At 43.4% G+C, this 21,897-nt stretch overlaps 1 protein-coding gene across 5 annotated transcripts in view; it reads right to left on the reverse strand.

Moving 5' to 3' along the window:
* Window positions 1-12,300: 12,300 nt before the first annotated feature.
* ACSL4 (acyl-CoA synthetase long chain family member 4) overlaps window positions 12,301-21,897 on the reverse strand; it is an 83,013-nt gene continuing 73,416 nt past the window's right edge. For all 5 annotated transcript variants that reach the window (XM_054508916.2, XM_045881471.3, XM_045881485.3 and 2 more), the window contains one exon: window positions 12,301-15,180. In XM_054508916.2, the coding sequence (XP_054364891.1) occupies window positions 15,023-15,180 (158 nt within the window). In that variant the 3' untranslated portion in view covers window positions 12,301-15,022. The remainder of the gene's footprint in view (window positions 15,181-21,897) is intronic.

A 21,897-nucleotide genomic window follows, 5' to 3' on the forward strand; every position in this document is an offset into this window, starting at 1 on the left:
CACAGGGTAGGAAACAGGGACATGTGGGCTTGTCAGATGGTCCCTGCAGTCCTTTTGAAGGCAGGCGCTACGTTCTTCCTCCTGGTATCCCTCGACTAGCGTGGCGCAATGCCTGGCATATCGTAGGTGCTCAGGAAATATTTACCTAGGTTTGAGATCTGCCTTCCTCCAATGAAGCCTTTTTACGTTCGAAAAAAAAAAAAAAAAAAGTCGAGTGCCTGGGTGGCTCAGTCGGTTAAGCGTCTGTCTTCAGCTCGGGTTATGATCCTGGGGTCCTGGGATCGAGCCCCGCATCGGGCTCCCGCTCAGCGGGGAGCCTGCTTCTCCCTCTCCCTCTGCCTGCCGCTTCCCCTGCTTGTGCTCTCTCATTCTCTCTCGGTCAGGTAAATAAATGTTCACTCCATGCAGGATGCCAAACTTGGTGGTTATGTTTTTGTCCACCAAGAAAAACTTCACCGTGCAAAATTTCAAACGCACAACAAAGCTGGAAGAATTTTACGGTGGGAACCTTGTCACTTCCTAGCTAGATTCCACCACTAATGTTTTCCCACATGAGCTTTATCCATCTGTCACCTAGCCAGCTCTCCTTCTGTCTGTTTAGCCATTGTCTTTTTTCTTTTCGAAGTTGCATTCATCAGCGCACTTCACTCCTAAGCCCTTTCCACATGCCTAGCCTTATCTTGGATTCAGTATTTGCTTATGACTGTTTTCTTTTTGAGGTAAAATACGCATAAGATGACCTGCACAAACATTAACTGGACATTTGCTGAGTTTTGACAAATGTAACCATGTAACTTAGCCACCCGCTAAGATATAGAACCTTCTCACCACTCAAGAAAGCTTCCTCTTGTCCCTTCCCAGACGTTCCCTTCCCTTCACCCCCAGAGGCAGCCACTCTTCTGATTTTTCCCCCCATCATTGGTTAGTTTTGCCTGTTACAGAACTTCATATAAATGCAAACATATATATGAATTATTTTGAATAAGACTTCTTCTACTCGGCCTGATGTTTTTGAGAATCATCCATGTCATTGCATACATCGGTGGCTTGCTCCTTCTGATTGCTGAGGAGTACTCCATTGTATGTGATCACAGTGCAGTTTATCCATTCAGTCAATAGAGCATGAGACTCTTGATCTTGGGGTTGTGAGTTCGAGCACCCATACTGGGTGTGGAGATTGCTTAGGAATGAAATCTTAAAAAAAAAAAAATAAAAGGACAGCTGCTATGAATGTTTTCATACAAATCCTTTCGTGGATATATGTTTTCCTTTTTCTTGGGTAAATACCTAGGTAAATACTGCTGGGTCACAGGGAAGATAGTTTTAGAAGACACAGCCCAGCTGTTTCCCAAAGTGGTTGTATCTTTTCATACTCCCACCAACCATGTATGAGGATTCCAACGGTTTGTGGTTACTTTAGCCTTGCCTTGTACCCGTGAAATGCATTTACCCTTATACTTCTGAAAGGGTCTGGCCTATTTGTGGTTTATTACTTAAAGGCTTCCCACTGTTTTGCTGAGTACTAAATGTACAGCCAAGCTGTAGATAAAGTTGCTAAAATGTGAGACTCAGTTGTGCGTGAGGACAGCTTTCGCTGAAAGCTTATTGTGTACCAAGCACTGGGATAAGAACTTTACAGGCATTATCTCACTCAGTCCTTACAAGAACCCTGTGAGGTAGGTACAGTTCCCTTCCCGTTCGACAGACGAAGAAACTGAGGCCCAGAGAGGTTACATAACTTGCCCAAAGCCACATAGCATGCAGGTGGCCAGGCTGAAATTTGCACCCGGGTCGGTAATCTTCATTACGGTCATGCTCTAATGCGGCTGTATAACGTCCTTCGTACAGAGGCGAAGGGGAAAAACACCTTCTGTATTGGAAGACTCATCCCACCCCCTTATTTTGCAGCGGAGGACACGGAGGTCCAGGCAGAGGGGACTTGCCTGAAGTCCCCCACCGGTTCATACAGAGCCATCGGAATCCAGCCCAGAGTCCTTTCCACTCCACTGCACAGCCCCCTTCAATGCTTTGCGCAAGTCAGATTTTACTTCTAGCTTTTTAATGGCGACAAGAGTCTGCAAACCACTTTGAGGTCTTTCAAAGCAGTGCATGAATCTAAAAGGGTGGCGGAAGAGCAACCCCCCTTTGGGGGCCAAAACACAAGGTCATAAAGTCAATTGTCAAATTTGTGTCAATACATGCCTCGACATTATCTCAAAAATGTTTCTCCCACCCACTCAGTTTTCTCTGGAAAGGGAAAGAAAACAACGTGGATACTTGGGGTATTCTGCGGGAAAGGAAGTCTCCCGGGGGCACTTTTCTCTTGGACTCCCACAGCGCCATCTGGTGGAAGCCTGGGGTTTTCTTTGCGCTTGGTTTCAGAATGTTTTTCACCCGGAGCGTTTGATGCCGGTTTCTGGGCCTGGTGCTGCGTTAGCAGGTTAGGCGCGGGGGATCCAGAGGAGACCCTCCTTCTACGCCAGAGCTCACTTTCCAGGGGTCAAGGGCTACCTAGGCCATTGCAACGCGGTGTGGTAAAGACCTTATAGAAGGTAAAGAATAGAGTATGGTAGTCGAGAGCAGCCGCTCCAACCTCAGACAAATCTGCATTTTTTTAAAAGATTTTTTATTTATTTATTTGACAGAGAGAGACACAGCGAGAGAGGGAACACAAGCAGGGGGAGCGGGAGGGGGAGAAGCAGGCTCCCCGCTGAGCAGGGAGCCTGATGCGGGGCTCGATCCCAGGACCCTGGGATCATGACCTGAGCCGAAGGCAGACGCTTAACGACTGAGCCACCCAGGCGCCCCAACAAATCTGCATTTTAATTCTGGCTTGGCCACCTACTGGCTGTGTTACCAGGAGCCATCACTCAACCTCTCTGTGCTCGTTCGTTGCCTCTGCTGTAAAATGGAAATACTAATAAAAGTGCTCCCGGCAAACGTCCCTGAGGATATGACACTTGGGATGTTTTGAGTAGGAAATAGCCACTCGGACCCTTTCTACGTGTGCAAAGCCATGCCCGCAACATACGGGTAAGCGAAGCAACAGGGTTCACCTCCCCTCGCCCCTGCATCATGAGGGATGGCAGAGCAGCCTTTGCTTTGGGGCTGGAGGCGGGGGTGGGGGGGGCGGGTGGTGTGTGCCAGGGATTTCAGGGAGGGCCTCGGAGCTGGAAGATGATCTGGGAACATTTAGTTCAGGAATCACTGGACTCGAGACCCAGACCAAATGAGAAATTGGTTCCCACAGTGAGTAGGCATAGCTTGACATAAAATTAGATGCTAATAGAAAAATCAAGACCAGTTGTGTCAACTACCATGTGTTTGTTTTAATTTTTGGCTTTGTTTTGGGGCCATAATGCTCGAGTGGCTCTTTATTCATCCAGCATTATGCTGAATAGCCGTGATGGGCTTGCTAACTTCCCACTGCCTCCTAACACCAACAGTCGCGACCCCTCAGCTGATTTTTCCAAATTGCGCCTGGCACACACCGTGACCGTATACGACTCTATTTGCGTTTTTCTTCCCTGCAAACTTTTAACCCTTCCGTGTTATCCAAATGTTACTCATCCTCCAAGGTCTAGACTCTCTCGTTCATTTATCTATTCATGAAATCTTTTTTTTTTTAATTGAGACATAATTGACATATTAGTTTCAGGTATACAACGTAATGATTCAGTATTTGTATATATTGTGAAATGATCACACTAGGTCTAGTGAACACACATCACCATACGCAGTTACAGATTTTTTTTTCCTTGGGACGAGAACTCTTGAGATCTACACCCTTAGCAACTTTCGAATATGCATTGCAGTACTATTAACTATAGCCACCATGCTGGACGTGACATCCCCATGACTTATTTAGTTTATAGCTGGAAGTTTGTATGCTTCGACCGCCTTTACCCATTTCAGCCACCACCCAGCCCTCTCCAGGAACCACCAATCTGTTCTTTGAATCTATGAGCTTTTTTTTTTTTTTTAGATTCTACATATAGGTGAAATCATACGATATTTGTCTTTCTCTCTCTGGACATTTCCCTTAACACAGTGCCCTCAAGATTCATCCATATTTTCACAGATGGCAACATTTCCTTCTTTTTATAGCTGAATAATATTCCTCTCTGTGTGTGTACTTCCTGTATTTTCTTTATTCATTCATCCATTGATGGATGCTTAGGTTGTTTCTATATCTTGGCTATCGTAAATAATGCTGCAATGAACACGGGGGTGCAGATCTCTTTTTGAGTTAGTGTCTTATTTCCTTCAGATAAATACCCAGAAGGGGAATTGCTGGATCGTATGGTAGCTCTATTTTTTACCTTTTTGAGGAAACTCCATACTGTTTGCCACGGTGGCTGTACCCATTTATAGCGGTGTACAAGAGTCCCCTTCTCTCCATATCCTCGCCAACACTTTTGATACTAGCCATTCAGACAGGTGTGATGGCGATATCTCATCGTGAAGCTGACTTGCTTGAAAAATTTTTTCTGAGAACGCACTGCATGCCAGGACAGAGACAGGCCCTGGGGATAGAGCAGTGAATGAGACAGACACTGTCTACCTTCCCAGACCCGACAGTCTGCCTGGGACTACAAGCTCAGTGACGACAAAGCATCGTGGCCACGTGTTACCAATGCTTTCCAAGATGGGGGATATGTCTAGAAGCGTATTTCCAATAGTTTTCACCACATCACGCACACAGATAACATCTGTGATGCCCTGGGATGAATGAGTAAGAGAGCAACCTGCCAGGGAGCCCTGGCCTCCCCAAGGGCAGAGGGTATTAATATCTCAGCACACGTGGAATCTTGGGGTGATCTCTGGTCTAGGATCTCAAGGTATGAGATCGCTGTCGCTCTCACCCCACTTTGTCCTTGCAGGCCGATGGGCACAGAAGGGATTCTGCTACAGATGAATACAAACTCTTCGTTATTAACTAGAAGCTGGTAGGAGTCACTCGTGCCTCTTCAGCATTAGGCTCAGACTGGGGGCTCCGAGGAAGACTTCCCAGACGACTGAAGCCTAAAGGGATCTCTGCCTTCTCCAAATTCCTACGTACTTAGAGTCTTCGGCTCACAGTTCAGCTTCTAATGCAGCCCCATAGTCTGATACTGAGTGCTGACAACGTAAGACCTTTTGTTTCCCCTAGAGCACCTAGCCATACAAACAGGAGAGAGCTCAGGAGTACTTCCCAGATTTTTTTTTAAGATTTCATTTATTTATTTGAGAGAGAACGAGAGAGTGAGAGAGAGAAAACACGAGCGCGGTGAGGGGCAGAGGGAGAAGCAGACTCCCTGCTGAGCAGGGAGCCCGATGCGGGGCTCGATCCCAGGACCCCGGGATCATGACCTGAGCCGAAGGCAGATGCTTAATGCCTGAGCCACCCAGGCGCCCCTCTGGAGTACTTCTTAAGCGTCATGTTTTAAGACAAATTTCACTGGCACTGAAGAGGGCCTGAAAACAGAAATGGCTTTACTCTCTAAGAAGAGTCCAGCGCCCAACCCACCTTTAAAAACTTTACAGAGACAAAGTTACAAAGTTGTCAGAGGATAAAGTCCTATAGCCTTCCTCCTGGAGACAGGATGCTGAATCCCCACAGCTCCAGGCCAGTTTGGAGTTTTTCTTCTCTGAGCAAAACCAAAGGCCAACCAAGATATCCCACAACCCTGGGAGATAGGGTCGAGAGAGCTCTTGTTTATATCATAAGCACAGGGGAAGAATTCACAAGCAAAGAGAGCCCAAGGGACCTCTTGCAGAGAAAGCAAAGGCTCTTGCTGAAATGAAACAGGAGACCCCATGTCCTTTCTCCTTCACTCGGACCCCCTGAGGGAGGTTAATGCTCTCGCCATCAGGATTCCTGATGGCTAATGAAATGCAGATCTGGATTAGAAACGATGTGACCCGAGGAAGGCTGAGGATCAAACTGAACAGAGCTTTGACTCATCTCAAGTCGTTCACGCTTCCAACAGTCACTGGGCAGAAAGACTTCCCTGGACCTCCTTCTCTGGCCCTGTCCCTCACCCACTCTTAGGGAGCTAAGTTACTACTCGTTACTACTCTCCTGTGAGGATATGTGCAGTTCACCATCCCAGATTGAATGTGGGCGTTGGAGTGCCCTAAGGAATGTGGAAGTTACAACTAAGGTAGGGCTGTTGGCCATGAAGAGGAAAATATATTTGGACATGTCCGTAATAGGAATGTGTGTATATGTACATGTATATGTATATGTGTGTATATCCGATCCTGAGCTTCCTATAACTCCGTGGGCTGGCCAAGAGCCAGGCACAAGAAGAAATATCTGACTTTGAAAGACTTGTTTTCAGATTTCTGCTGCAAAAGTCACTCTGGGGAGATACAAGATACAGGAGTCTCTTGACCTTTTTTGCTTGACTGATTTCTTACAGCCCCAAGGCAAAAATATAAATTAGGTAAAGTTGATGTTTAGCACTTCCAAGTGGCCCCACCACTAGAGCCTATTTCTGATTCTTGATACCCTTAGAAATGCCTCCCGAGAAACATCCTGGTTTTAGACATCATTCTCTCAGAACCTCTCAGGCTTTCAAGCGTCAAAGGAAATAGTCGGCCAAAGCAAAAGAAAAATCAACCTCGTACAAATAAGAGAGGGTTATGGGAGCCAATAGGTAACCAGGAGTCTCCTTCCTTGGTAACCTAGGAAGACCATCCTCTCCTCTGTGAATTACTTTGAGGTTTAGTCCTAAAAAGAGGTGCTTTTGTAGGGCCTGGGTGGCTCAGTCAGTTAAGCATCTGCCTTCTGCTCAGGTCATGATCCCGTAGTCCCAGGATCGAACCTCACATCGGGCTCCCTGCTGGACAGGGAGCCTGCTTCTCCCTCTGCCCCTCACCCTGCTCATGCTCACTTTCAGTCTCTCTCTCCCTCAAATAAATAAATAAAATCTTTTTAAAAATTAAAAATAAAAATAAATAAAAAGAGGTGCTTTTTGTTTGTTTGGGTTTTTGTTGTCATTAGTGTTCATCTTCCCACGTGATTCTTGAAGTGCAGCCAGGGTGAAGAGCCACTTGAAGGGATGAGCTTGCCATACTAGGGAACACGGAAGTGAAAGAGAAGGGAAGAATCCTGCTGGAGAAATAAGGTAAGACAGGTAAAGAGAGATCTTTTGGATCCAGGGACTTGAATACCAAGCTGACATTTGTGATTTGAGGAAGAATAGCATCAGCAAGGTGGTATTTTAGCAAGGTAAGTTTGGCGGGGTTTTTTGTTTTTTTTTTTTTTTTAGATTTTATTTATTTATCAGGGAGAGAGCACAAGCAGGGAGAACAGCAGAGGAAGAGGGAGAAGCAGACACCCCGCTGAGCAGGGAGCCCGATGCGGAGCTCGATCCCAGGACCCTGGGATCACGACCTGAGCCAAAGGTAGACGCTTAACCGACTGAGCCACCCAGGCATCCCAGTTTGGCAGGTTTATATATGAGAAGGAGTAGACCGGCAGTGATGGAAGGAGCAGACTTGCCAAGAAACTGGTTAGGAGGTCGCGGTGTGTAGTTCTAGGGGAAAAGGACTGAGGGTCTGATCTAGGGTGGTAATAGCGGGAAGTGAATAAGAGATGAACTGTAGGTACGTGAAGATGCCATGTCTCTCACAAACTAAGCCCAGCTGAAACTAGGGGGGGGCAACATTGAAATACACTCATCTGCGTTTGAGTGTTTTAAGTTCACTGGAGTGGTCTTGTCCCCTTGCTTCACAGCCACCCAGGCCTGCTCGTTTCCAGTCGGGCCCACAAAGATGCTCCCCATTACCTGAGTCTCGGGCTCTCCTGCACCCTTACCTAAACATACTTGTTCCAAAGACTGATCCTTCTGAGGATTATAGCACATTCTGGACAGAATATGATGAACCTAATTGGTTCATCTTTTTCACCCCCAACGTACCCAAATATACCCATCCTTCAACCTCTTCACTATACTACCCATCTTACCTGCCCATGCCAGGCATGCTTGACCCTACTCAGGATGCTCCTAAGAAAAAGATATAGGACAGGGGCACCTGGGTGGCTCAGTCGGTTAAGCGTCTGACTCTTGGTTTCGGCTCAGGTTGTGATCTCAGGGTCCTGAGATCAAGCCCTGCATCTAGTCCCCCACTGGGCTCTGCACTCAGTGTGGAGTCTGCTTAAGACTCTCTCTCCCTTGAGGCGCCTGGGTGGCTCAGTTGGTTAAGCGTCTGCCTTCGGCTCAGGTCATGATCCCAGAGTCCTGGGATCGAGTCCTGCATCGGGCTCTCTTAGTGGAGAGTCTGCTCCTCCCTCTGCCTCTTCCCCCACTTGTTCTCTCTCTCTGTCAAATAAATAAATAAAATCTTTAAAAAAAAACAACAACAAACTTCTCTCTCCCGCTGCCCCTCCCCCACCTAAAATAAATAAATCTTTTAATAAAAAAGGGGAGGTAAAGAGGCTGGAGCCCAAATCAGGACTGGTTGAAAGCTGTTGTTATGGACTAACCGTCTGTGTCCTCCTTGCGAATTTTTTTTTAAAGATTGTATTTATTTATTTATATGAGAGAGAGAGTGAGAGAGAACATGAGCCGGGATGGGGGGGAGGGGCAGAAGGAGAGGGAGAAGCTGACTCTCCCCGCTGAGCAGGGAGCCTGATGCGGGGCTCGATCCCAGGACCCCGGGATCATGACCTGAGCCGAAGGCAGACGCTTCACTGACTGAGCCTCCCAGGCGCCCCTGAGGCAGCTGTTTTTAGGAACCCCCCCCCCACCACTATGGATCCATTAACCACTTGGCTCACCCATACCTGCTGGGGTGATGACTGCCCCTCATGTCACCACAGCAGAACACTGAAGCAGAAAGAACAGGGGACACTGGGCACAGCACAGGGGTACTGTGTAGAAAACAGGGTAATGAAGCAACTGTATGCGTGATGAATGTAGAAACGACCACCCCCACCCCCACCCTCTTGTACGTGTTCCCCCAGAACACTCCATACAAGAAATTGGCAGAGACTTCTCGGAGTAAGACTGGCCCTAGAAGGAAACTCCACAGACACGGCTGTGGGGTTTGCCAAATGGCCCAGCCAAAATCACCTTATTGCAAAACTCTTTAAGTAAGCTCCGACCACACTCTTGGACCTTCCACTCAGCTTTCTAGTACTTTCTTCTTAAATGAGCAGGCAAGGATTACCAAACCTTTAAAGAATGGAGACAAAAGCAAGCAGGGAAAAAAAAAAAAAAAAAAAAAAAAGCAAATTGAGGAAATTGGCTTTGCAGAGGAAAGAAAGCTTAAAAAGAAAAACTTACAAACTACTGCTCAACAACAGAAAGCTTCAAAAAAGGAACATATAGAAAACAAACAAACAAACAAAAAAACCCAGCTCTTCGAAATTGTAAACATGATGGCAGAAATAAAAAATTCAGGAGTTGAAATAGCCAGTAGAGGAAATCTCCCAGAAGATAGAATTTTTTAAAAGATGAAAAATGGGAACAAAAAGAATATTAAAGGATCAGCCCAAGTGATTCATCATTTGGATAATGGAAGTGAGAGAGAGAGAGAACAAAGAAGACAGAAAGAAATCAATTAAATAATTCAAGAAAATTTCCCAGAACAGATGAACATGGGTTTCTGGGTCGAAATGGCCTAGCACAATGGATGAAAACATACCCACCCCAAAGCATATCGTCGTGAGATTTCAGAGAAAAGAGAGATCCTTATGAGCTTCGGAGAGGAAAATCAAGTCTTATAGAAGGGATGGGAGAAATCAGAATGGCTTTGAACTGCCCAAGCTAACACTGGAAGCTTAATCATGTCAGTGGAATAATGCTTTCAGCATGGAGGGGAAATTTTCCATCTAGAATTCTACACCCAAGCAAATGATCAATTAAAGGTCTCACATGTGCCTCCCATATATCCCTTCTCAGTAAGCTGTGGTAGGATGCATTCCATCAGTAAGAGGGAATGATCCAAGTAGGAAAGAGACATGGGATACAGGAAACAGGAAGTGCAACACAGGATAAAGGGGAAAGGGATTCTCAGGATGAGAGTGAAGTTAGAGTCTAACATAATGGAGGGATAATCCTATGGTTAAGGAAGGTGAATGATCTAGCTTGAGATTGATCAGAAGGCTCTAGGAGATATTTCTTGCAGAGATGAAGAATTGTTTGAATTCTTACTATCTGCAAATCTTGAAAGGAGGTATGGAGTACTGGTGGAGGGTCTGGGGTTAAATACATACATAGAAAACTAAGCGGGGCACCTGGGTAGCTCATTTGGTTAAGCATCTGCCTTCGGCTCAGGTCACGATCTCAGGGTCCTGGGATCGAGCCCCACGTCGGGCTCTCTACTTAGTGGGCAGTCTGCTTCTCCTTCTCCCTCTGCCCCTCTCCTGCTCGTGCTCTCTCTCTCAGATAAATGAATAAACGCTTTAAAAGAACAACCTGTTTTTTCCAAACTGTGGCTTGCAAATTCCCTGGAGGCGTGCTAACAGGAGGATGAAATTAAAGATTCAGTTTTTCAGTCACACTAACCATCCTTCAAATTCTCAACAGCCACATGTTGGCTAGTGGCTACTGGAAGGGTAAGGAGACATCCAGGACATTTCCAAATTCACAGAAAGCTCTGTTGGATGGCACTCATTTGCGGGGCCGTGAAATCAATTGGGAGGGTCACAACCAGCATTTCAATAAATGAACTAGATATAGAAAGCCGGTGAGCATCTCAGAGTGGGTTTTTTTTCACATAAACAGGGTCACAGAATACTGTGTCCCATCCACGTCAGTGTATGGGCACAGCATCCTGAGTCACAGAAAAAAAAAAAAAAAATTGAAAGCACTTCTTTAAATTATGTGGGCAAAACCCTGATTTTTTTTAAAGAGAGAGAACAAGAGAGTGGCAGACTCCTTATAGCCAGGAGAATCGTCACTTCTTGTGATGGCATCATCCACAGCCTCATATCCTTCTAGGAAACTTCGGGACCTAGGGCGGCATTAACAAACCACCTTCGGACGGTGCAGTCACAATGGAAAGCTAGATGTGCTCAACCCTGCAGGCAACATTACAGCGCACTCCCTATTCTGTTGTTCGCCTTGCCCTTTTTCAAAGGGTATCTTCTTTGAAGTTCGGTCTTTTTCTTTCTTTCTTTAATATAGGAAGAAGAAACTGAGGCTAGGAGGGTATCATGAGATTTGTCCAGGGTTACAAAGCTAGTGATAGAGTGAGCCAGGCCTCCTCACCTCTATACCCAGAACCCTCCACAGTCTTCAGGGACCAGCAAGCCTTAAAGCCTCAAAGCCCTCAGTATGCTAAGCAATACCTGAAACCACTTCGCTGATGACGATCGTCTGGCTCCACTAATGATGTCGTCGGCTAACACAGGCTTACCCTGACCCAAACACTTTACATGGACTAATGCGTTTTAATCCTCGTGACCACCCGGTGGGGTCGATCCTAAGATCAATCAACCCCATTCGTTCAGATGGAAAAATGCAGTGGACGGGTGTTCATGAACTTGCTCACAGTCGTACAGCGAGTGAGGGGCAGAGCCAGAAAATAGACTGAGGCAGTCCGGTTTTTAATATACACCTATTAATTACTATTTAATATACACCTATTAATTACTATTTAATATACACCCATACAGAACTCAGATAAATGGACTTCTCCCTGAATTTTCGGTAGCCTAAAGGTGACAGTTTCCATTTAGTAGCACCTCCTAATGATCCATACAACAGGACTGTGTTTTATTCCACAGTATCAGTGTCGCAAAGGAGTTCTACTCTATTAACTGTATCAACTTAACAGCTTCGGGCTCAAATGCTCCAAACTAACGGATGGGATGTATATAGGCCAGGTTAACTGCTTAGTGCAATTCCATTAAACCTACAGATGAGTACTTTTAAAATATGTGTTTAAAAGTCTGGCTAAGGGGCGCCTGGGTGGCTCAGTCAAACATCTGCCTTTGGACTCAGGTCATGTGCCCAGGGTCCTGGGATTGAGCCCAGCATCCCTGCTCAGCGGGGAGTCTGCTTCTCCCTCTTCCCCTCCTGCTCCCCCTGGCTCGTGCTCTCACACGCGCTCTCTCAAATAAATAAAATCTTCAAAAATAAATAAATAAAATTCTGGCTACTTAGGGGTGACTGGCTGGCTCCATTGGAGGAGCGTGCAACTCTTGATCACAGGTTGTGAGTTTGAGCCCCATTTGTTGGGTGTAGCGCTTACTTAAATAAACTTTAAAAATCACCTAATTTAAAATGAATAAAGAAATAAAGTCTGGCTAATAGTCTTCAAACCTGCAGGTTTTATGTTGGCGCATCAATTAGGCAAAAATTCAGCTTGATAACATGGGTGGATTTATTTCTTAAGATTTGAGTGCAAACTTAAAAACAAGAACAAACCAAGCTTTTCATTAGGAATAAACACAAAAATTGAAGTAACAATCCCACGATCATGCATTTTAACAGATAGTACAAAATATGAATACATTCTAATTTGTAACTACATTTGAAAATTAAAATATTCCTCTGGAGTTCCAAATAACACAAAATCATTAACCTGTTCTCATCTTGTCACCTCAGAGACATTTGTCATGTGCTATCAGGAAAACATAGGCAAGGATTATTATTAATCAGTCTTTATGCCCAAAAGAAACATTACACTCCGTAACTTCTGACTCTTTGAATCATTCACCTGTATCTCAGCTCTGAAAAGCTATACAATTATACCTCTGCTCTAGGGGGAAAAAAAAAAAAAAAGCAATGCAAGTATCAAGGAGGCAAGATACTTTCATGTCAGTAAAGCAAAAGTCACAAGTGTTTGACTTAGAAATGTACAGAATTGTAGTAAATTTTTTAAGCACAACTTCATTTGATGGCTGACATGTCATAACAACAGTGAACAATTTAAACAGGTATAAAAATGTAGGATTAAAATCTTTAGGCTCAAATACTTAAAAAGTCACTATGAATATGGAAAGATCGGTTTACATAACCGTGTACTTTTTTTTTTCCAATGAAAAATCAGGGGGTAGTGGCATCTCCCTGGTCCCTTAACAATATTTGGATTTTCGCAAAGAATTAGCAGCACCCAACTTTGTTAATTCCATGTTTCTAAAGGACTTATACAACAGATTAGTTGGCAGTGTTCTAGCTTTCAGGAGATGGGAACGGGTGGGCATGCAAACATTGGAGTATGCATGCATTCACATATTTAAAATCACCATTCCAAATGGGAAAACAATTCACATATTGAAAAAAATCTAAGGAAATCGTCCTTGAAGGATCAACAGTGGGCCAGAACAGTAGAAGCTGAATAGTAGTCTACTCGATGACAGTGGTTTTTCACTCTTCAAAGGCAAGTTGGGAAGAATGAGAATACTCACATACACATAACTTCAGAGAGAACCTGCCTCGAATTTGACATTGCAGAACACTGAACAGAAATCTTTACAAAAACCTTCATTCTTGCTTATAACAACACCGGATTATTTTTTTCCTTTTTACCACCATATACATAACATTTAAATATTTTCATTATAAATATCTTAGAGCAAAAAGAATGTATTTTGTTGCAGTGGTGGCCCACATCTGTACAAAGCAATGTAAGCAACATATATATATGTGTATATATATATATATAAAATGATTAAGAAAAAAGTGCAAAGAATAACAGTATTAAGAATTTTTGCTTTTTACAGTAACTATGGTTCAAGTGTGAAAACCTGTCAGATATAGAATCCCAGATTTTAATGAAAGATTCAAAAAGAAGCCCACATGCCAAATTACTGCACAAGTATATCAGTCCCTTACTGTCTTCCCTTCACCCAAATCGAGCATTTCCAGTTTCTAAACTCTTCCCACAATTAGGAAAATAGTGTTAACAGTGTGTTCTTTCCCCTTCAATTCCCCAAACTCATCCAAGTTTGGTCATCACTCAGATTCAAACGAGATATTGGGGAAGTCAGTCATAACCCGCTTTGCTCAAATTAAAGCTAAATGAAAGGCTTTCTGAAATAAACTACAGATCAAGAATCAAATCAGCAACAGCAAACAGACCTTCAGTTCCAAGTGTAATTTAATACGAGGACATTTTAAAATCAATCCCTGTTATCAAAGGTAAATTCAGAATTGAAATCCTTTCCCAGGCTCGGTGCTATGCAAGGGTCAGAATTCTAAACACTTAGGATGCTGTCCACCTTTTCAAACAGAGAAAATACTTCCTGTTAAAATTGGATTCACTTTCTATCGTCTTACTCTTGGTCTCAGCCTTTTCTTTTGAACAGACAGACAATTTTTGGCAGTCTTTAAAATGTACTTTACCCTTAATCATTCAAATAATTAGTTACTGATTTTAAGACTTCCAAGTTTCGGTGCTTGCAGTTCAATTTCCCTTTAAAAATATATTACTAAATATTTTTGGTGTGTTTAATGTTGTTGTATTCAGACTTCGGGCACTGTAATTATTCACAGTATTACAGTGATTCTATGTCTATCCTATGCCGACAATTATGAATCCTAAAATGGTTTCCAAGGTACTGCTATTTGGCTCTATTACATTACGATTGAATTTTGCCTTCCAGATAAATGGTTGGAAGAGAATTTTAAAGCCCTGCATAACTTCTGCTTTGAGTGGTGTTAATACATATCTTTTTTGTCATGCTTGATATTTTAAGCTTCTTCTGAACTAGGAAGACAATAGACATTAGAAGATGCAAACTGTCGCAAACTACATTCTACTCCAACTCCAATTTATTTTCTTCCACATTAAATATTTTCCTTTAAGAAAACAAGCGTATCCTAGGCTACTTTTTAAAAATGGAATTTTTGCTCTAAAATGAATAACACAGCTAAAGGGAAACAACTTTTCAATTTCAGCGGCACGAGAACTAGGCAAAACTAAGTTAAAGTAGACTCGACGACGATTTTAATCACTTTTGGTTTTTTGTTTTTTTTTTAATTGCCGTGTCTTTAGAATGATAGATCCCTTACATTCTAACAGCTCAACAAGGCTTAAAACTCTAGAACTGAAAACCCCCCAGGCTGCCTCCTGCATCCTATTTGCCTCCATACATTCGCTCAATGTCTTTGAGGTAATGGTTCTTCAGCTCCTTCCTCTTCAGTTTGAAAGCATCAGTGACCAAACCGGTTTCAGGAGTCCATGGCTCTGGACTTAAGCGAACCTTGATTGGAATTTCAAATCGCTCCAATTTCACTGAAACGAGAAGGGGGGGAGGGAGGAGAGAGGGAGGGACAGGGGAGAGGGGAGCGGCTGATTAATTAAGGGTACCAGAACCTTACAATATCAATTTTGTTGTAGAGTTCTTGAAGTGTACATAAATCGTTTCAGCTGCACGTAACTTTAGCCCACACAGTTCTTTTTTGTTTTTGTTTTATTCTACCGTATGCGCAGACACCCTCCTCTTTCGAGTCCTCCTATTGGTCGTTTCTTCTGTCTGGGCTGGTCTTCCTTGTGGTAGCCTCATGGCTCACGTCCTTAGTCCATCCAGGTGTCTGCTCAAATGCCTCTCCTCGGAGAAGGCCTTCCAGACCCTTCGGAACAGGAGTCCCTGTGTCCTCTTTGCCTCTCTATCCTCCGGCATCACACTTTCTTCAAAATGCTTCTCACCACCCAGCAGGTCACATATCCCTCCATGCAAGCAGGGGTCTTTTTTTTTTTTTTTTTTAAAGATTTTGTTTGTTTATTTGTCAGAGAGAGAGAGAGCAAGAGAGAACACAAGCAGGGGAATGACAGAGGCAGAGGGAGAAGCAGGCTTCCCGCCGAGCAGGGAGCCCAATGCGGGGCTCGATCCCAGGACCCTGGGATCATGACCTGAGCCGAAGGCAGACGCTTAACCGACTGAGCCACCCAGGTGCCCCAAGCAGGGGTCTTTTGTTCTCTGCCATCAAGAGCCCTCAATAAATGCGTACATATATATTCATTCATTCCGCAGAAAACTACATCTCTAGACAACTATTCTTCAGGAGCTTTATTTGACACTCAAAGAAGAATCAAAAGGGGGATGGTGAATTTCACACCTCAACGGGATAAGGATCAGAGACAGCATGTACTGCATCTGAGTTTAACAACTCAGCATGTGCAGAGAGGTAAGAAAATAAGGCCACGGAATCAATCAATAGAGCACTCCGTAATTTTAAATTCAATTATATTCCCTCAAGCTACTTACTATTAATGCAAGCTCATCCTTAAAATCCTGAAGGACCCTTAACAGCAATGTCAGTCTACAGATGAGCTTTATTTTACATGCAATGAGGTGAAGGAGCACGCACCTGCGTGTGTGCAATCTACCGCTGAGCAGCCCAGGTGACTTTACAAACAACTGGGTTTCCGGGACAGGCACCAAAACCTCAAATTCATGGAAGTTTCTGACCTAATACTGGTCTGGAGGTTTAGGAAAGCTTGCTTCGATTACTGAATTTCTCATTAAAATGAGAGAAAAATAGAAAGCTAAGTGTGGAAAAATAATCTCTCAAATTATGTAGAATCAAATTCCTAAAAGTAGTCCCTGACCAGGCAGTAAAAAAACATGAAACTTGCTCAAATTCACCACGTCTACTCTGTTGACACATCACAGCTCAGTTATGGGGTCCGAGGGGTCCGAAATAAGGCCATCTGCTCCCCAAGGTCACATTTGGTTCTCGAGGAAACACTTACATTCTCAAGTATAGATTTGGCTCCAGAACCTTTTATTTCATATTACTTTCCTTATTTACATAGGCCCTATTCATAAAAGTCACTATATTTCATTTTTATTAACTAAATTCCTATTCAAAGGGGGGGAAACGGCTACACGAGAGGTTTCATTTTGGGAACTCCTAAATATTATCAAGTACCACAAGCTTGAGAGAACAACGGGCAATCGCCCCGTTTCTTACAAACAGCATACACTGCCAGCAAGTGAGAAGGAGCGGGGGCGGGGGGGGGGGGGGAGGAAGAAATAACAGTGTTTCACACACGGCATTTTATTGGAATTACGTACATTATGAAATATAGCCTGCAGGTGGCAGCAAATGTCAACATTTCAAGCCATTGGTACTTACCAAATCAACACAAAACTACTAATTTGTATTCTTCTCTTTTAAATGAGACTTTATTATTGTTTGAGAAAGAAAGAGAGACAGAGACAGCGTGCAACAACGAGTGGGCGGGGGGAGGGGAGGGGCAGAGAGAGAGATTGAAAGAGGGAGGGAGAGGGAGGGAGAGAATCTCAAGCAGGCTCCAGGCCTAGCATAGAGCCCAACCTGGGGCTGGATCCCACGACCCTGAGATCATGACCTGAGCCAAATTAAGAGTCTGACGCTTACCTGACTGAGCTACCCAGGCACCCCTATTACTTTGTGTTCTTATGATAGATACTACCTATACCTGAAACCATGCCCATAAGGGTTAATGAGGTTGAAACTAACAGGAAATTTCAAGCTTGTTTTTCAGAGACATGTTTCTCCCTAATCAGCTACTATTTCTTTCCAGACCCCACTAACAAATGCACTAGCCAACTCTGCAGAGGCATAAACTGAAGGTCACGGGTATGGTTCCAGCCTATGAGCAAGCAAGGCTCTGCATTCCTTCCCGGAGATGAGCCCAAGACCCCATCCAGTTTATACTGGTTCACGGAGCTTGCACCCAGCCCCTCACCTTGTCCTAAGATGACCTCCTGAAGGCAGGAGCCAAATTTGTCTCATTTTAATGTTAAGTCTCTATCCCAACAACACAGGATGCAGGTTACAAATGTTTGCTCAAAGTGCATGTTCGATTTAACAATCGTAAGTTTCCAGTGCCTGGGTGGCATAGTCCGTTAAGCTTACGACTGTTGGTTTCTTTTCAGGTCATGATCTCAGGGTTGTGAGATCCAGCCCCACCTCCAGCTCCCTGCTCAGCATGGAGTCTGCTTAAGACTCCTCTCCCTCTATCCCTCCCGCCCACACACTTGCTCTCAAATAAATAATTTTTAAAAAAGAGAGAGAGAGTCGTAAGTTTCCCTGCCCTTTTCATCAATATGTATGTAATCCCAACCCCTATAAATGTAAAAAAAACAAAAACAAAAACAAAACAAAAAAACCTTGTCCTCTCCTGAACGAGTAGTAAAGGAACATGAAACTTGCTCAAATTAACCACTTCTACCTGCTGAAACATTACAGCTCCGTTATGGGGAGGCTTCTGGAACTATGAAATCACTATATTGTACCCTAGAAACTAACATAATGCTGTATGTTAACTATACCGGCATTAAAATAAAATTGAAAAAATAAAAATAAAAAACAACCTTTGTGAATGTTAGATGCTACTTCTAATTAACTGGTTTGTTTGTTTGTTTGAGTGTTGTTTCCCTATAAAACTCGGCTGGGTACTGAATTCTCCTGCTCTCCCCGGGTATCTGGCTATGAATCTTCGAACCAAGGCTTCCAACTTTCTCCCAGTCCCTGGACTTGAAATCATTTAAAATGAAAACCGCCCTTTTCCTAAAGCCCTACAAACTGACGCCAGGCTACTTGAAGTGAACTTCAGCAAAACTGCCACAGCAGCTGACCTTTAGACACTCCTCTTGCCTGTTGCTGTGTGGGCCGCTCAGATAGATCCCCAGAGAGATCGGAACCACAAGCCAGGAAAATCTGTCTGGGGACCACCACCTGCCCTCCCTCCAGCTAGAGGTGCTTCACGCCTGACATCTAGAATCTCACTGGCAGCACTCAAGACTTTGGGTTTATAATTTGCCCCAACCACTAACGGGGGGTTTTCTTTTGTTTCCATAGAAATGTCACTCGTTAATTCCTTGATTGCTTGCACAATATAGGCCTAAGCCTGAGAGCCCCCTGCGCCACCGCCTCCGGAAACGGGACAGCGGTTTAACTGAACTGACTTTCTCTCAAGACTAAGACTGGCGCCTGAGACACAGAGCACACTTCTTCCCTAAGGTCCAGAACAGAACAGCTGAACTCCAGCTACAAGGGAACAGTGCTGACCTGTGGGATGTTTTTCTAAGAAAAATCTTGGTCAAAAGTGAGATCTTCCCACTACTTCTAACCAGCCCTGGGGGAGCCATGTCTTGGCAGTTGGAAGATAAATCTACTGATTTAAAAATTTGGTCCCCCTTTCTCTAGTCACAATCCCAAGGAATCCACTCATTGCACTAACCCCCTTAAACCTTTTTATCAAACAAAAAGGGAATCAACACCAGATGGGAGTTAACATGCCTGTTTAGCAGGAGGATAGAATTTGATGTTTGTTGAGGAGAACATTTTTACCCTGGTGGGGAATCGGGGCTCATGAACACACGATGAAGAATCTTTCTATCACCTTACGCGTGTTCACCAACAAAGTTGCCCAACAAAAAGAAAACAGATTCATTAGCCAAGGTAGTATTTGATCATCACATTGCTCTGGACTATAATATCCTTGTAAAACAGGCTAGGATATGTGCCATTTCTAACCTACTTGCAGTGTTGATATAATCCTTCTAAGTAAAACTCATTTAGATAAAATCAGAGAGCATGCCACTTGGCTGCAGTGAATTTCCCCAGAGGTGTTTGGACAAATTGACTGGTTTATTGGACACTTCCTGGATCCCTGAAGGTATGAGGTCAATGCTACAGGGACTACTAAGATTTGGGTTATCTCTACATTATTTAGATATGTAATAATCAAATAGGCTTTCCAATACTGTTCTGAAACAATCAAAAAAGGAGCTAATATTTTGGTCGTGCCAAATGTCCATTAAAAGCCAAGTACCAGGGAATTTTCTAACAAAATACGAATTTGCTTCATTCCTCAAATCCAGACAGGGTGCCCTTTTCCAGCAGGAAGTAGCCAGAGTGGTCACTGTCCCAATTCCTTCAAGATCGAGGAATGACTATAAAGCAAGGGAAAGCGAAACCATGCCCATAAGGTCAATGAGGTTGAAACTAACAGGAAATTTCAAGCTTGTTTTTCAGAGACCTATTTCTCCCGAATCAGCTACTGTTTCTTTCCAGACCCCACTAACGAATCCACTAAGCCCCCTCTGCAGAGGCATAAACTGAAGGTCACAGGTATGGTTCCAGCCTATGAACAAGCAAGGCTCTACACTCCTTCCCTGAGATAAGGAGCCCAAGACCCCATCCAGTTTATACTGGTTCACGGAGCTGGCTCCTAGCCCCTCACCTTGTCCTAAGATGACCTCCTGAAGGCAGGAGCCAAATTTGTCTCATTTTAATGTTAAGTCTCTACCCCCAAGTGAAATGGGATTTGCTCAATGTGCAAGCTCCATCTGTCCTCATTAAGAGTCATACATTTCCCTGCCCTTTTCCTCAATATGTATGTATTCCTAACCACTATGATTATTTGAAAAAGCAAAAAACAAAGAAAAAAACCCGTCCTCTCCCCCTTTGGGGAGGTGGATTTGAGGCTTGCCCTCCTGTCTCCTTGTTTGGCTGCCTCCAAAATAAACCCTCTCTTTGCTGCATACTCCAGGTCTCAGGGATTGACTTTGTTGTGTGATAGCACCCGAAGTTGGGTCTGGTTACGTACCTCACACTTCTGTTTAAAATATGAAGAGGCCATCTATAAAAGATACATGATTTCAGGAAGATTTAGCTGAACACAATCAAGACTATTTTATACTTTTTGCATTCAGTCTCTGAAATTGTCATTAGAAGCAAAAGTTTGGCCAGATAAATATTTTGTGGCACAGGAAAACTAGGATTTATACACTGAAGCTCATGATTATTGTATATTATCGAAATCATTAATTGTTTGATTTCATGCCTCAGTCTCAGAAAGTTATGAGGTCCCAGTAGGTCCTAGAATTTTATTCCATTTTTCGCCTGATTGTGATCTAGGTTGACTTTCCACATTATTGCTTTTACATAGTGAAATGTACGATGACAAATTATTTAAGTTGCATTTTCCCCCATTAGTACATTCAGAGAGTGATGAAGAATAACAGCCTATTAGCTAAAATACTTTTTGAAATACTACATTAAAAAATTAGGATCTGTATCAAAGAAAATTCTGGTAGCCCAATGACAGTAATATAGAAAGTATGGTATATCAGTAATAGTATAACTGACAAAGCCATCTTAAAGAAAAAAACATTAAGCCCCTATTTTTATGGTAACAAAGTAACTTAATTTTGAATCTGATTATGTTAATAGGCCATCTGTTATTTAAAACTTTATAGTGTCCAGAGTTAACTCTAAGAATGTTCTTCTTGGGGGCACCTGGGTGGCTCGGTTGGTTAAGCATCTGCCTTCAGCTCAGGTCATGATCTCAGGGTTCCTGGTATGGAGCCCGGCATCAGGCTCCCTGCTCAGCAGGGAGTCTGCTTCTCCTTCTCCCTCTGCCCCTCCCCCTGCTTGTACGTGCTCTCTCTCTCTCTTCCTCTCTCTTTCTCTCAAATAAATAACTAAAATCTTAAAAAAAGAACGTTCTTCTTGGGGAAAAATAGTTTTGTAACTTCAACCTGGTAGCTAATATTACAAACTAGTAAGTGGAACCTAAATAGTTAATTTAAAAGAATAAATTATAGTAGCCTAGTTAGGGAAACAGGGGTGCTTGTATATCTCTGATAAAAGCATAAACTAGTCTACAGTTTTTCTGGGGGACGAGGAAGTTATATGTATAAAATATACATTTTCTTTGACTCAGAAATTCCATTTCCAGGGATTCATATTAAAAAAATAATTAAGTAAATAATTGAGTATACATGATATGTGTTATATTTGTTTACAGTGTGTGTGGGGGGGAGAGGAACTCACCTTAAAAGTCCAACAAAGACTTAAGTGGATACTCATATACTGGAATACTATTTACTGATTAAAAATGACAATGCAATTCTGTATCTACTGATTTAGATACATGTCACAGACGCTGACAGGTTAGGTATGTATACCAGAAACAATGTAACATCACCACCCAAAGATAACTACGAGAAAG

This window comes from Mirounga angustirostris, unplaced genomic scaffold (assembly GCF_029215605.1).
Source record: "Mirounga angustirostris isolate CCGP_5_RB_7025 unplaced genomic scaffold, mMirAng1.0.hap1 SCAF_11, whole genome shotgun sequence".
Classification (NCBI taxonomy): Eukaryota; Metazoa; Chordata; class Mammalia; order Carnivora; family Phocidae; genus Mirounga; species Mirounga angustirostris.